A 15,907-nucleotide genomic window follows, 5' to 3' on the forward strand; every position below is an offset into this window, starting at 1 on the left:
TAGACGACTAAAAAAGGTCATCACTTTGAATAGACTGCCGAATTACGCACTTTTCTTGTTCATTGTGTGGTGTTGACTAGAAAAAGGACATCATTTCGGTTTTTTATGTGAGAATAGATTATCTGTGGGCAGTAGGCTACTACGCAATTAAGGACGCGTGCAGTTTAGAGGGAACAGTGTAGCCTACAGTGTTTCATTTTGTCATTGTTTGACCGGTCCGGCCCGTTTCAAATGCATTTTAGTGACTAGCGCGGGGTAGCTGCTATTGTCACAAAGGAAGGCAGTTGATCTGGCGGCATGTAATGCGAAATTCAGCGAAGTAAGGTTGTCAGCTTCCAACACCAGGTTCTAAAATGTCTGAACACATACTCTTAAAATTAGGAATCAGATTTGTAATATGACTTGATAATTATCTATTAATCTATTTTATGTTACTTATTTTAGTTACAATAAATATAAATTAACCATTTGTGCCACTATTTCTTTCATTTGATCGATTTTGGCATCTTTTTTTCAAATGCCGCATATAGCTGAATATATACGTCAATGAACATAACAATTGAGAATATGAGTGTACAGAAAGCCATTTACATATGACATGTGATATACATGAATACCGATTTTTTTATCCCATACGCAGTCAATAAACTGCCGAATAAATAGAAGCACTCTCAAATATTTTTTCTCCGTTGTATCGTCCGTTGCTTCGTATCAATCAGTCGATTATTTCTGTTGTGTAGGATATTATTGTCATGAGAAATTGCAGCGAACGATCGCATGGTTTCGAGTAATCGCATCTGTGATGTCGTAATTTCATTCAGCTTTCCGAAGTTAGGATATGGGATGGAACGATGGCCTCGGATGTCTATTGTGATGTCGCGACTATTGTCCGTGTCACAGGATGTGCGAAAGTATCTTTCGGAAATTGCGATTTGACGAAACAAAAATTGGGCTGCTTCACGGCAACCTGCAAAGAAAATCAAATATCAGTGAGTTGGAAGATGTGTTGATATAATTTTTGAAATCAAAAGAGTGTTTCAAAAACATTTTTTCCGAATGGATAGTTTATATACGCCATTGGTTCTCCGACTACGGTCCGCGGGACAGTAATTCAGGACGGCGAAGCACGTCCCAACAAATTCACACAACCCAGAAAAATAAATTATTTTTGGATTGAAAAAAATCAGCAATTTAGTTTCCAAACCAATGGCACAAAATTATATCGGTAATTAACATGAAGTAGATGATTTTGTTGCGCAGTTATTCGATTACATTGTTGGCTTGTATTGTGCCTATGCGCATAATCTTACAGAAAAAAGTCTAACTGTATTCGCAGAAATGCGATACTTGAGTTTATTGGTGTGCAACCTGCAGTTACATCATCGGCTATTTGGTGCGGGTCTATATTCCGCACCAAGACAGCCCAGATCGTTTGAAGGTTTCGCCAGCATACGACTCCACGAAAAGTGACCTGCCAAAAAGAACAGCAGCAATGGAGCCCGGGACCAAAGTGATCTCCACAATCAGGCCGAAATCTTCGACAGTAATATCTCCAGACGAAGAGATAGCCGGCACCGCACCGAGTCATTGCAATCTAAGCAATGTGCTGTGTTATTGTGAATTCAAAAGTGATTTCATTCGGTCATGCTCTTGTGAGCGATTACAATATTATTCAAGTAGTCACAACCATTAAGTGAGTCCACGAAATAACAACGTCAATAGACTGAGTACGTTTCTTTATATTATTGACAAAATATATCCCCTGACTGTAAAATTTTTGCGATTCGCGCGAGTAGAACACAACTATAAAATGATATTTCATAACACTGGTTGGTGCTTAGAAACGAAGAAATTTGGCGTTTTGCGTTATCTATGCTAAACGCTTGGCGTTAGCTGTAGCTTGATCATGAATCGGATGGAGGGGGTAAGGTACTCCCAGATCATCAAAATTTTTCATAATTTTTTTTTATTGCAGAATTACAAAGTATGAGACTAGCTCTTTCCAAAAATGTAATCATCTTGCATGATTTCAAGCTATAAGTAGATTAAAAGTCCATTTAAAATCTCTCATTTTCGTAAAAATTCCAGACACCCCCCCCCCCCCATATTTTTAACCAGCTCAAAATTGTCACTAAAGACCATATCCTCATAATTTAAACAGTTATTGAAAAGAGCCATATCTGTAATCACTCAAGCATGAATATCATAACATTCTCTGGCAGCCAAAGCAGTTGAAAAGCACTCACAGGACACTGTTTAGCTATCCTGTTGTCGGTGGCTGATTTTTGAATTAATTTACTTATCAAGATAATATTGTGAGAAAACTGATAGTTAGTTGTGATTTTACAATGGGCGGGACAAAGATAACAACAAAACAGGCATTTGACCAGAGAAGGAGAAAATATTATGATAAAGTCATTCGAGAAAAGTTTGGAACTTTTATCTGCTTTGAAGTCTGATGGTGGTGGATGGAATTCAGAGGAAACCTTTTTCCTAGCAATTCATGCATGATGCAGTTAGTCAATGTATTGTGACTTGTCCTGATTGTGGTTCAACAGGCATGGGCTATTGGCAAAATATCCAGAAAGGCTTTGCCACAGAGATTAGCATCGGAGTGTCGTGCTGCAATAAAGAAACTTTTCGTCGGTTCACCTCATCAAAAGAGATGTTGAACAGGAAGGCAAAAAGCATTGTCATCACCAGATCAACACCAAAGTGGAGCCAATATTATCATAATCCCATCGTAAATGGTGCACCAGGTGCACAGGAAGCCTCGAGGAAGTGTGGGCAATACCGATGCCCAACAGCTCAACTCCAGAAGAACCGATGCACGGCAATTCTGATGAAAAGAGGTTCTTTTATTTGAAGGCAAAACTTGAAGATGCTACGATCCAATCCGCAAGTATCTGCTGACATCAAAAATGTATCAAACGATCAAACCCGACTTCAAGGACCTTGCAAGTATTGAGCGTTTTTCAAAGTGCATGACTTTGCAAATGCAGAATGCTAAGGGTTATGCAACTCTAATTAGTATTGGAGTGTTATGATGAAATTGATGCTAAAAATTCTATGTTTGAAAGATCACGGGGGAAATATGGGTGTAGTTTCTTCACTCACACCACCTGCAATCGGTATTTTGACAATGTCGCAGTATTCTTGATATGTTGTTTCAGCTTTACAACATCTAACTGATGTCCAATTCAAGGTTTGTAATTTTTCGAATCTCGTATAGCAGTTTTGAGTAAAAAGTCATCAAATCACTCATACTTTTTATGACTGATTTTGCATTTAGGCACATTCAATTGTCTTCAAATTTGGCTATGTACTGATTAAAGCATGCCTGTACCATTTAAAAGCAACAGATTTCAAATACCTGCTCTACTTTTTCAATAAAATATTTTTCAATTTTCAAATTTGGTTTTCTCCTATTTCTAGTTTTTGTTACTATTGTGTCACGGGGACAGGGAATTTTGATATCAGAAATCCTTCAATCCTGATTAAACTTGGCTCAGTACAAGCAGTAGGACTGTTCTACCTGCTGAAACTATTGTTTCTACTATAAAAGTTTTAGTGTACTTACTTTGCTACTTATGATCTGAATTTTATGAAAAAAAGTCGAAAATTCGGCACCGTACCAGTACCAAACACATATTTCGTAAATTTTTTCGAAAAATCGGAAGTTTCAAGCGTTTCAGCAGGTGCTTAGAGCCTCAGGACACTTTATGAAGCATTGTTTAGGATATCTCGGATTCCATCAAAGAAACAGGCGTTTCCCCGTGCTAACCGTCCGCTTCGCCAATCTCCCCCTCAATTCGGGCCCAAGGAATTATTGTAAAATGCTAAAATATTTACAGTGTATGAAGTTGAGTATAAATAGTTTACATGCCAATTTTTGAGAATCTAGCATTGGCTGTTCATGAAATATCGCAATTTGAAAACTTTGTGAGTCTAGCAGTACCTTACCCCCTTAAGGGTAGTGATGAAGTTATCGGTAGAGGTAAGACAGGTCTGAACGATTTGTTACACAGATATCGGGCTTATAACCTTATGATGATCATTGAATGCTTGAATTTGAAGCAGTTTAATGATATTCACTATATTAGGGTCATCTTGGCAATTACGTAACTAAACATAGCCCAGCTGATCGCAGCTCGGCGTCATATAAATCCGTCACATGACCTCCATAAAATATAATGTGTTATATTGTTTTGATTTTAAAAGGGACTGAGATTCAGTTAAAATATTGCAAAGGAACCGCTTCTTGAATTTTGTTTGAAGTTTGAGAACGACTGGTATTACAATCACATCGCTAGGTATATTGATAATTCATATTTTCCGACCTATCGAAAAAGCAAAGAATTAAATTGAGCGTAACTTACACTGTATTTGTCAAAAAATCGTATGTTGTATATATTTCTTGCTTCGTAGCTCTCTCGTCTGCAAATATTGGATCACGAAATGCCAGTTGAAGTTTATCGCGAAATCGCAGTTACTCTCAAGGCGACGAATAGCAAAGAGATGATGTTCCAAAGCTGCGACTTGACAAGATCAAAGCTTTCTGAATTCCACACCGGATGTCAAGAGAACGCTCTATCTGTAAGTTCATTTAATCTATAGAAAACAGGCATTGTAATGACCATATTTCTTACGAGGGCGATCGCTATCCACCACTAGATCATGAGGAGTTTTTGGTAGACTGTGAGATTCTGCAATCATTACTTGCGGCATTATTACAATCATACGACGAGTAAAACAGACGCTATTGACAGTAAATGTTGGTTATTATTGGCCCTATATTTTCAAGTCTTCGTGCCAAGGAGTCATCAACGTATGTCAGTCCACTGTGACACACTATTGAAAATATTTATTAAGGTAATAGCACGCAATTCAAGGGATTCGTCGTATGCACCATATTTCTGTGTTGGAAAGTGATAGGATGTTTACACCATTCACCGTCATAATTTCAAGTAGTCGGATTTCCTGCGGTTTCGCAGTGCTGTACATACTCGGACCACTGTTTCTGCACGACAGTCTAAATCAGTGGTTCCCAACCTTTTTCGACTCATCGCCCCTTTTTGAAGCTCCACACCGATCATCGCCCCCCAAATATTGGGAACCGAAAATGGTCAACTTTTCGGTTCGACCACGAAATTTCACTTTTACAGCTAAATTTTCGTTGGGTCGCCTATGGACAATTAAACATATATGTATATATATCGAAGTTTTCAGTCAGCACAAGGGCATTCCTTTTCGGCCAAGGTCTTCTCGCTGCTGATCGTTCTGGCATATTTCTTGGAGTCGTATGTTACATGGCCTATAACTTCATATGTCTTGGAGCGTCGTGGCGCAGTAATGGATGTCGCCGAAGTCTCCATTTCCATAAATTATGCGTATTGTTGTTGGGGGTAGGGTACCCCAAAATCATTATATACGACAATATTTAATCGCGCGTAGCGCTAAAATTTTTTGAAAAAGTTGGAAGAATTTCTAGAAAAATTACTCTATAATTTATGTTAATTCACGAAATAATTTCGGGCCTCTTCGAGTTCGTCCCTCAAATTGCGGGTTTGGGGTGCGGCAGTTACGGTCCTGACTCCATCAATGTAGCCGTTTTAACGCGCCATCGCCCCCCTATCGCCCCCTCCGTTGTTTTCGCCCCCTATCGCCCCATTCGTCCGTTTTCGCCCCCCTATCGCCCCCTTCGATATTTTCACCCCCATACACCGCAAAATCGCCCCCTGGGGGGCGATATCGCCCAAGTTGGGAACCACTGGTCTAAATCCTATGTCGCCGATTATACACACAGAAGCCTGTCCAATGTGTCCACTGTCCATGTTGTCTACGGATGCTAACCGTTGTAATTCATACACATATTACACGGGTTTGATCAAACGTCCAAGTCCAAATCAAATGACTATAGCTGACGCGTAGAACAGCAACAGCAACATACAACCTAATGAAGATAGTTGAAACGTAATACAGCAACAGAAACGTACAACCAAATGATAATAGCTATCACGTAAATCAGCAACATACAGCCGAATTATCGTAATAACGTAGGACGAAAGTAAGGAACGTAAACTAACAAGGAAGGAACGTAGGATGATTATAATTATTTTTGCGACAACGTAAATAACAAGCAATCGGTGCTTCGTCGAGGCTATATATAGTAGTTGCTTTTTTGTTTGTTGTATTCATTTTTTATTTTTTATTTTTAGTCTTCTAGTGACACTCAATCTCGCGAAGCGCTCCAAAAATATTTCAGGTTAAATGAGTTTGCCCAAATATAGTATATTTATTGTTCACTAAAATGCAAAATATTAAGAGGCATGGCCCCTTTTTCCCTCCTGGCTGATAATTATAGCACACGAGATTAGTCGTCGCCTTTTGTTTTGGCAACATTGCACGAAGTTTAGCAAATTTTTCTCTCTCGTGTAGCTGTTCACCAAAGTTCAAGCGATCTCTTTGACTTGAATCGATGACGTTTGAATGTTTTGTTACTATCTAAAAAATGTTAACTTAAAAATAGGTTATAAATACTTTCACCATACAGGCTTCGTTGTGATAGATTCGGCACGACGTTTGCCCGATAAGGAGAAATTTGGTTGAGAGGCCGTCACGGGCTCAACATAATTGTTTCGCGAACTGAAGTTTTAGCACAATTGAATTAACTTAAAAAATAAGGCGGAATTTGTATGTAAAGGAAATATTTCAAATAGCGTTTCAACATACTTACAGCACAAAAAAAAGCCAAAAGGTGCAAACATTCGGAATAGACTAATTGACTACTTGATTGTTCGGACATCAATAATTTCTAAAGCACCCCCCCCCCCCCAAAAAAAAAAAATACGAATTTCCCCACAAGTGCGGAATTTCCCCGCGCTTCCACTGGCTTAAGCTTTCAGGTGTCTCATTAACATGGCAACTCTCTTCCCTCGTTTTGATTTAAACTATAGTGCACTAAAACCCACCTCGACCAAATAACTTGTTGTGTTTCGTACAAGAACGTGTACTATGGCTTTGATGGTCAAGTCTAAGAACTGTTCAGCTGTTCCAAAATACAGTACATGGTATGGTATGGTATGAAAGTATGGTATGGTAGTTTCATTGCCTATTTTTGCTGCATTTGTACCGCGGGATCAAGGTTCTAACGGCGGCGATCTTTCTGGGATCGCACTCAGTGGTGGCTAAAACATATCTGCATTGGTGTGCCGTTTTGGCGCTGATAAGCTGCTGCCCAAAAGTCCCGTAACCGCCGGCAGTACACACGAATGTAGTTAGATTCAATTCTGTACATCATGCGTATGATTATTTTGGCCAGTTTTTCATTTTTATTTATCAAGAGGCGGGCACACAATTAGACAACTACTGAAACTGTATTACGCGCGAAGCACAACGAAAAAATTAAAGTTAATGAATATCTTCAAAAATACTAAACCTTATATTAATAAACAAACAATTCGAAAAATTGGGGGACAGCATGCCACCTTTAGCCCACACCTGACAACGAATGCAAATCGCTGTACTTCCTACAGGTATTTCACGAGTGTAATGAAACGTCAAAGTCCGATTTAAACAGGAATAGCTGACTCGTAGAACACCAACAGCAGCATACAACTGCCTCCAGATAGCAGTTACGTAGAACATGCAGCAACATCAACATACAGCCGAATGAAGATAGCTGACACGTATACGAATGAACTTAATACCGCAGTAGCAAGGAAGAACTTAACATTTACAATACATCTTGCGACAACGCAAATAACAAACTGTCGCTGCTTCACCGACACTTTACGTAGCAGTTTGAACAACCATCCTAAAAGACTTGATTATCAATAATTGCTAAAATACGGAGGCTAATGAAGTTTACCAAACAACATTCGTAGTCACAAACTTCCACTTTCCATTAAATATGCTACTGTTTGAAATTCCAGGATTCATACTTGGACAAAAGAATTCAATCGAAAAATCGATAAAAATTTGTGATCTTTGAGGTTACATTTACAACAGAAGGTAATTTAAAACAAGCATGTTCAAAATGGTGACGTCAAGGTTCTGTGATTGTGACGTCACAGAGGATTGACATTGACAATTTAAAATATAGGTTAACTACGGTTCCTTCGACGAAAACGGCTTCCAATCACTGTCATAAAAAGACCAAAAATATCTTTAACCAGGAGTATATCATTAAGCAGCATTCTTACGGTCAGCGGTTTTCATCATCAGAACACCCATTCCGCGCCAATGATGTATATCTACCTATGTTATAACTGTCGAACTGACTACGATTTCGAGGGTTTTAACCACACTGTATCGTTATGTCGACCATATTGGCTGAAATTCGTCCGCAGTCTAATACTACATGTTTTTTTCGAAATGATTTAAACGATTGTGGCATAATTAGACAACGTTTGAAAATAAAATTCCGTAAAAAGTATTTGTTTAAAAGTCAATGCTTTAAAACACCCTTTGTTTTAAATATAACACTAGTGATATTACTTTTCATTGGAACCTCGATATTGCTCACTTCCACAAACTAGGTCACCGATATTGAAACGGTTGATTTTAAATCACTGCGACATCTTTCAGCAACACGACGAATAGTTTACTACGATAGTGGTTATCAGTTCTGGTGAAGTAAGAAATATATATGAATTCACTGAGTCGCCTCATATTTAAAACACCCGGATACTTGAAAGTTACTGACTCATCTCATCAATAGGTGTGAGGCTAATTTCCGAATAGTTTACACTTTATGTTCGCTTTTATTGCTGGTGTAGTACAAAATCGCTCGAATACAGTGACACGGTCACCAAGTTGCATTCACGTGACAATGAAATGCGACCGAATGCAAGTAATATAGGTTCAGTTTATCTTGAAAATTAATACAGAATATTTCAATAGATTTCAATTTGTGATATTCTTGCCGCTTGATTATTGCCAACTTCTATTTATCTGAGAGGGGAGATTTTAATTTTTAGTGGGGTAGAAATACTCAAGGGATGATATATTGGCCTCTGGAACGCTATGAAATGGCCAGAAAGATGGGATAGCAGGATACCTTAATAATTCCCATTACAAAATAACTATTTACCAGAATAGTCAAATGCCAACATTATTCGTCGCGCGATAAACACGGACGATAAGCATAATTTCACGAATGCATGCGTCATCACAATATCATGCATCATGTAACATATAATCTTCTTACGCAGATGTGACACCGCAATCGGTTATCCAAAGCAATCGGATAGTTACAGCATTCTTATTTTGTAGCTCTCGAGGTTGCACATAATCGATGTCAAAATGCCAGCCGAATGTTTTCGCGAAATGGCAATTATAGTCAAGTCCATCAGTTGCAAAAAGATAACATTCGAACATTGTGAATTGACGAGACGGAAGCTTTCTGAATTCTACACTGGATGCAAAGACAGCGACTTATGTGTGAGTTCATTTTATGTACCGGAAACGCGCATATGTTCAGATCGGGGGAGCTTACACTCTTAGAAATATTCGTAGATTTACCCAAATTATACCGGTAAATTTGTCCCGTCAGTTATATTAACGGTAAATGCCCGTTAAATTAATATACGGGCACGTCAAAAGTAAATTTACTTGTTTTTAGAGGGTGAAAAAATTACAGATTAAATTCGTAGAAGCAATTTACGGGATAACCAGTATTTCAGATTTACTTTTGGATTTGTAAAAGCAATTTACTGGATAATAAGTATTCCGGATTTACTTTTGCATTCGTAAAAGCGATTTACTGGATAATCATTATTTGCAACATTGCTATTGAACTCACAATTCGATCATTTTACACGCTTACGGTCTTATGTACATATAAATATGTGATTTGCGTAATTACATCATGTTTCAATCATCAACCAAATTATGACACCGATGGCCTTGCTGATTGCTAATCGGTGAATGGTATCCGAACATTTGGGCATTGCAGATACCATCGTTTATATCGCTTCATAAATAGTATCCTTTGAGACATCAAGGTCTAGCAATAGTAGCATGCCAAGCGAATTTGGTATGTTATGCAGTTTTACTGCAGGTATGATCTTTTGTGTAATTATCTGTTGGACCAGTTCTGCCACCATTGTAGACTCCTTAACGCATGTATGATGCAAACTATATATCGAAACACTGGAGCTGGAGTTTAGCCGCCATGCTCCTTTGCCATTGCGACGAGAGCTTAGCAGTGTTGCCACTCTAGGTTCGCGGAAAAACACAAGATTATGTCGTGAAAAAACACTAGATTGGCGAAAAAAACACTAGATTAGTAAATTGCACGAAAAATTTGCCGTTGCCAAGTAATCATGATGACCCATAAGTACAAATCCATAGATAAGAAGTGTTCCACACATGAATTCGATACATATGCATAATATACTGCTTGATTATTCAACGAAAATTAATGAAACGAATTCAATAGCGCAAAGAAAAATTGAATATTGTCGTTTTCGAATTGTACGGCATCATGAAAATTATCTTTCGATTGTACACCGTCCATCAAACATAAGCATCTTTTGTGGGGCATCATGATCACTACCAAACGATGGGAGACGTCATGTGCAGCATACTTCATTTCCACGAATGCAGTGTAATGTGGCAATGCCAAGAGATTCGTCATGATCTTCCCCAGTCAAGGGAAATTTGATTCACCGAAGCCATTGTGCACAGATTTCAATTTTTGCAAAAATTCTGTTGGAGGGCATTGACTGATAACCTGCAGGTTATTTTGTGACCTTGCCAAAATAGCCCATTCGCCCGACAAAACATCAAGTTCATCAAATAATATCACAGAGGGAAATCGCACAGCTAAAGGAATGATTGATTTTACTATTCTTTGTGTTGATAAGGCTGTTAACGGATTCAACTCAAGTAAGTATGCTGTCCTCGGCAAATGAACATCTTGCCCGAATCCACAGACTGAGCGCACCCTGTTACGTAATTATTGCTTGTTACTGCACCACCACATAGAATTGTTGAAAACAACCACAGCCAGAGAGACCAAATCGCCTTATTAGCGATAAATTTAGCATATAATTTAGTAGTCTAACGTTTAAATATGAATTGTTCACACAATTGCAGAAAAACACTAGATTAGCAAAATTGTGCGAAAAAAAACACTAGAACACTAGGACGACCGAAAAAACACTAGATCTAGTGTTAAAACACTAGGAGTGGCACCACTGGAGCTTAGTGGACGAGGGTAGTAGACGTCCTTTACCTTTTTCCTGCGAATGGCCTTGTGAATTGTTTGATCATGAATTCGTAGCTGCTCGAGCGAACAGTACATTGTGACGCCATACATATTCCAGACATAGTGGCGTCAGACGTCAGACATATCTGAGCCTGAGCACGTGCGGCTGAATGTTCCGAGATAGATATTATATCGACGCGATGTTTTCGTATTGGATAATAACAAGATGCGTTGCTGTAAGATATTGAGGGTTTCGAAGCCACAGCTTAACTCTAGCTTTAGAATATTGCAGGTGTTGATAGCAGATATTGTAGGTATAGCAGTATCCGAGCTCAAATCTGGCAAGTTATTCTCAGTCATGTTTCTGAAGACGCATGTATTTTCGTTACAGTTTAATGGTGAACAGAAGCTATGGCTTATAAGAATGTATTACATTTTCTGACATTGAACTACACGAAAATGGAAGCGTTATGGCATTATGAATCATGACGTCGAATGCTTACGTGATAGAAAGGGATCATTTTGCCTCTCGCTTCTAGCACGATGCCGTGCGAAATACATTGGACGTGCGATGGAAAGGAGTATTGCCAGAAAAGTTTGCAATCACGCTGGAAAAGACGATTCAGGTACGAAGTCCTAGGCCAAGGGTGTCCGTATCAAACTCAACTTGCGTCGCTGGCCAGATTCAAACTTTCAAACCGCTCGCGGGCCGGATCAGTCAAATCATTCCAAAATGTTACGGTACATCAAAACGCCTGACCTTACTTTTCGCTTAAATAGTTTATTATCAATCCTGTATACATTTTGGTATATTACATAACATTCACGATCATATCATATGGATATATTCTAGCAGCACCTTTACTCGCAAACAACGGAAGTTTGGCAAAAATTCAAAGATTGATCGTTTGAATTCAACCGCTTAAACACTGACTCTAACCACGGAATAAGCTGACATATTTGTATGCTCCCTTTGTTTTAATCGTAATCTGCCGTTAACTCATCGTATGCGCTTTGAGGAACACAAGTGATTTAATTGTTAACGCAGACGTTAGAATTTGGCTCATTATTAATCGTCATTCGGGTTTCTCTGTCTGTCTGGGGCCTTAGAGTAGAAGTGATACAGCAATGCGACCAAATATATTTGAATTGTATTTTTTATAACTATTATATTTTCAATGCCACCTGCATATAACAGTTTTTTTCACTTCACGAATAACTACTTTTATGCTCATTTCTTCATAAAAATATGAACTCAGTGTGCACTTTTTGGAGTTTTTGGAATTGGATGTCAGTATCACCAACTTGTTCCTGATGATGACTAGAGTAAAACCATAACACCACTGTCGGATAATTATATCACGGTCTATGATCTTGACATTTGTGGCCTTGCGGGAAGCATTTCTTACAATAATATCTCAAAATTTGTTAGAAAATGTGCTGGGTAATACAGGGGTTTTTCAAACTACTCGGAATTGCTTCGCAGGCCGCATGCGGCCTGCTGGCCTTATGTTCGACATCGCTATCCTAGGCCATCATTATTTGAGAAATTGAAAAGAATATGAAAAGTCGCAATATGTCATACTATAGCGTCTCAAAGTTTCCAAATTGTAGCGGTGTTGATGACAGCATAATCTTTGTTCAGATTATAGAAGAACCTACAAAAGAGCATGGCCCAAAGTACAGTCCTTCAACTGCTGCTGAAGTTTTGATGAAGCCCTCTTCATTCAGGCAGTTGCTGACCAATGATCTCCACAAGAAAGACTGGATTTTCGTCATTATCCACACTTACTTTTTTTTACGTGTTCCCGCACCAAATAAACCTGATTCAAATTTACTTGTCTCAGGAACGTAAAACTGCTGCAAGGGACCAGACGAGTATATTGATATTACAGCAGATTTCTGTTACCTTAGGTTACGGAAATTTTCCGTAAAATTTCCTACGGTCAGCATATGTAAAATCATATTACGGGGAGAGTTATTTCGAATTTACTGGTCTCATCAGCGTAAAACTGCTGCACTGGACTAGACCAGTAACTTGGTATTACAGCCGTTTTCCGTTACATCAGATAACGGGAATTTTCCGTAAAAATTTTAACAGTCAGTCTTTGTAAAAATAAATTACGGTCAATAATATTTACTGGAAAATATTTTTCAAATTTACTGGTCTCAGAGTCGTAAAACTGCTGCCAGGACCAGACCAGTAATTTGGCATAGAATATTTTTAACAGTGTACCAGATCGATTGTGATCTACCGGCATATCGTAAACTTATGTCGTGGCGTAGGCTATTCCGTATAGATTGAGATTAGTTACCGCACTGTAAAAAATCTGGTAGATTTACTGGGAAATCTCTGTACATTTTACCACGAATTACCGGTCGCAGCCAATTACTCTGCGCAGCTTGTCATTTTACATTTTGATATGTAATATTACCTTAATATAGCTGTAAAGTAAGTTACCAGAATTTCTTCGCAAAATTACTGACAGTTACTCGTTACTGCAGTTTACCGGGCTATTGGCAAAATCGATTAGCTTCAAAATCGCTGCAGCCAATGTATACGTAGAACTGAATGTTACTGATATATCATTCTAGAGGTGATTTGACCTGATTGAACCTCGATCGTTTTCGAGACTGGGGTCTGTCATACCGAAATTGTTGGCCCTAGTATCAATTTAAGCTTAGTAGGGTACAAGAAATAACTGACAATCGTAGCTAATGTGGTACACCGTAGCCATATTATATTATAAGGCAATGGCTGTACGGCAAGTCTCGCTGGTTACATTCGTTGTCACGGATAAGGCTGATAAGTTAGAAAATTAGTTCAGGATGTATAATATTGCTCGGGGAAACTAGAAATATCAGCAACGCATGCTCAGCTGACCATTTGTTAATGGCGGACAAGGCGACCTGTAATAAGTTACATTAGGTGTCAGGTGATTGCTTTTTCTGAGATTCGTAGTAAACAACCAACGCACAACTGTGACATCACAAGCTGCGTCTGGTTAGGTAAGTACAGTAAGTAGTGAACAACACATGGAATATATATCAATTTATACGAAATTAGATGAAAAAAGGGACTATATGCAATGATAAATGTTTCTGTATGGAAAAAACGACCCAGATCAAACATTATAACGTGGCCAGTAAATATTATTGGTGCCATGTGTCAGCGGATGAATACCATTTATTTCGAAATCGTTCGAGTGTCGTCTGGCCAGTGGCCATTACTCATTAGTGAGATTTGAGCAAAGGGTGGAGCGAAGCTTGTGCTTGAAGAAAATGGACACGATCGTTGAAGATTCCTAGGAATGCTGAATGGAATACGCATCTTTAAAGGTAATACAGTACTATATAGTATTTGTTACCGTGAATATCTGACTCTGCACACCAGCCCTCGATGTCTTAGATTTCATGATTGATATATTTCATTCGCCGCATTCTCTGTTCTATTTTGGGATATTTGTCGACTTATATAGTGACCACATACTCCGCTGCGGAGGAATTGAAACTGTTGGCTTGGTAATGTCATTTTCGGGCCATAGCATAGATATGTTTTCATCCACTGCAGGATTTGTTTGCCACACATGCCACCTTAAACTAGGAACCTTTTGCTTCAATACAGAGATAAAGTCTGCTATGTCATGTAAAAGGCGGAGCCGTCATCACACAATGTGCCAGTACCGGTACTTCAAAACATGTTATATTTTTATTAGCCTATTTGTCTTGGTCTTTATAATGTCATGTCCACTGTCCAGGTTAGGAACTTTGCTTTATATAGCGACTTAATTATAAGCGACTGAATTCTTTTTAGTGGAACTGCAAGATACTACTTACACAGAAGGAATGAGAACGAGAAAAAGAAACAATTGGAAGTTTGGCCGGTGGTGGAATTAATTCACGTTTTCTTGAGACCACTCGTGTTACTGCATGTCTCCTAAAGAAGAATTAGACCTCCAGCAGCAATATTTTTCCATCGATAACCACTTCATCGTGATATCATGAATGAATATACAGTTTGTTCCAATGTCGTTTTGGGGATGTGAAGAAAATGTTGCGATATTTTTGCATCGGGTTGCTTTGCGATAGGTATGGATGTACGTGAATTTACAAGCTGGTATGTAATCCTGATTTACAGGTACAGCTTGTAGGTAGGTAGGCGGTAAAATGACAGTCTCGATCGCAAATGTACAGGAGAACATGTAGATTAGATATACCGGAGGTGACTGTAACATTACAGTCTGGCGTGTAAAGTGAGATTACCGGACGAGCGTAAGTTAAATTTACATTGACTAACGGTAATGTTAGATTACCACGAAATGTCTGGCTACCGTGCTTCCAAACATTTCGCGGTAAATCGAGGTTTTTATTTTTTACAGTGCGGTATATCGAGCCTCAATGCTAATCAAAAGTTTCAAAACGAGAAACGGGCGATATTGACGGTAATCGTTCATTAGTTAGGAGATTGGTAGATTACGGTGACGTCAGAATCCGTACTGTAAATACACTGTAAAAAAAAACTCGATTTACCGCGAAATGTTTGGAAGCACGGTAGCCAGACATTTCGTGGTAATTTAACATTACCGTTAGTCAATGTAAATTCAACTTGCACTCGTCCAGTAATCTCACTTTACACGCCAGACTGTAATGTTACAGTCACCTCCGGTATATCCATCTACATTTTATCCTGTA

At 38.6% G+C, this 15,907-nt stretch overlaps 1 protein-coding gene and 2 long non-coding RNA genes across 3 annotated transcripts in view; all 3 read left to right on the forward strand.

The window, feature by feature from the left end:
• LOC145441344 (uncharacterized) overlaps nucleotides 1-15,907 on the forward strand; it is a 147,391-nt gene that overhangs the window by 23,385 nt on the left and 108,099 nt on the right. Inside the window, exons 10-12 of the mRNA XM_080319192.1 lie at nucleotides 822-989; nucleotides 4,429-4,596; nucleotides 9,277-9,444. Coding sequence (XP_080175318.1) covers nucleotides 822-989; nucleotides 4,429-4,596; nucleotides 9,277-9,444 — 504 coding nt within the window. The remainder of the gene's footprint in view (nucleotides 1-821; nucleotides 990-4,428; nucleotides 4,597-9,276; nucleotides 9,445-15,907) is intronic.
• Nucleotides 11,247-13,052, forward strand: LOC145445595 (uncharacterized). Its single transcript, XR_013917091.1, has 2 exons — nucleotides 11,247-11,841; nucleotides 12,861-13,052. It is a non-coding gene; the product is annotated as an uncharacterized LOC145445595 (long non-coding RNA).
• LOC145445599 (uncharacterized) lies at nucleotides 13,538-15,277 on the forward strand. The gene is made up of 2 exons (XR_013917092.1): nucleotides 13,538-14,554; nucleotides 15,030-15,277. It is a non-coding gene; the product is annotated as an uncharacterized LOC145445599 (long non-coding RNA).

Source organism: Botryllus schlosseri, chromosome 1, assembly GCF_051294905.1.
Source record: "Botryllus schlosseri isolate E-star chromosome 1, Bs_hap1, whole genome shotgun sequence".
In the NCBI taxonomy this organism is placed as follows: domain Eukaryota; kingdom Metazoa; phylum Chordata; class Ascidiacea; order Stolidobranchia; family Styelidae; genus Botryllus; species Botryllus schlosseri.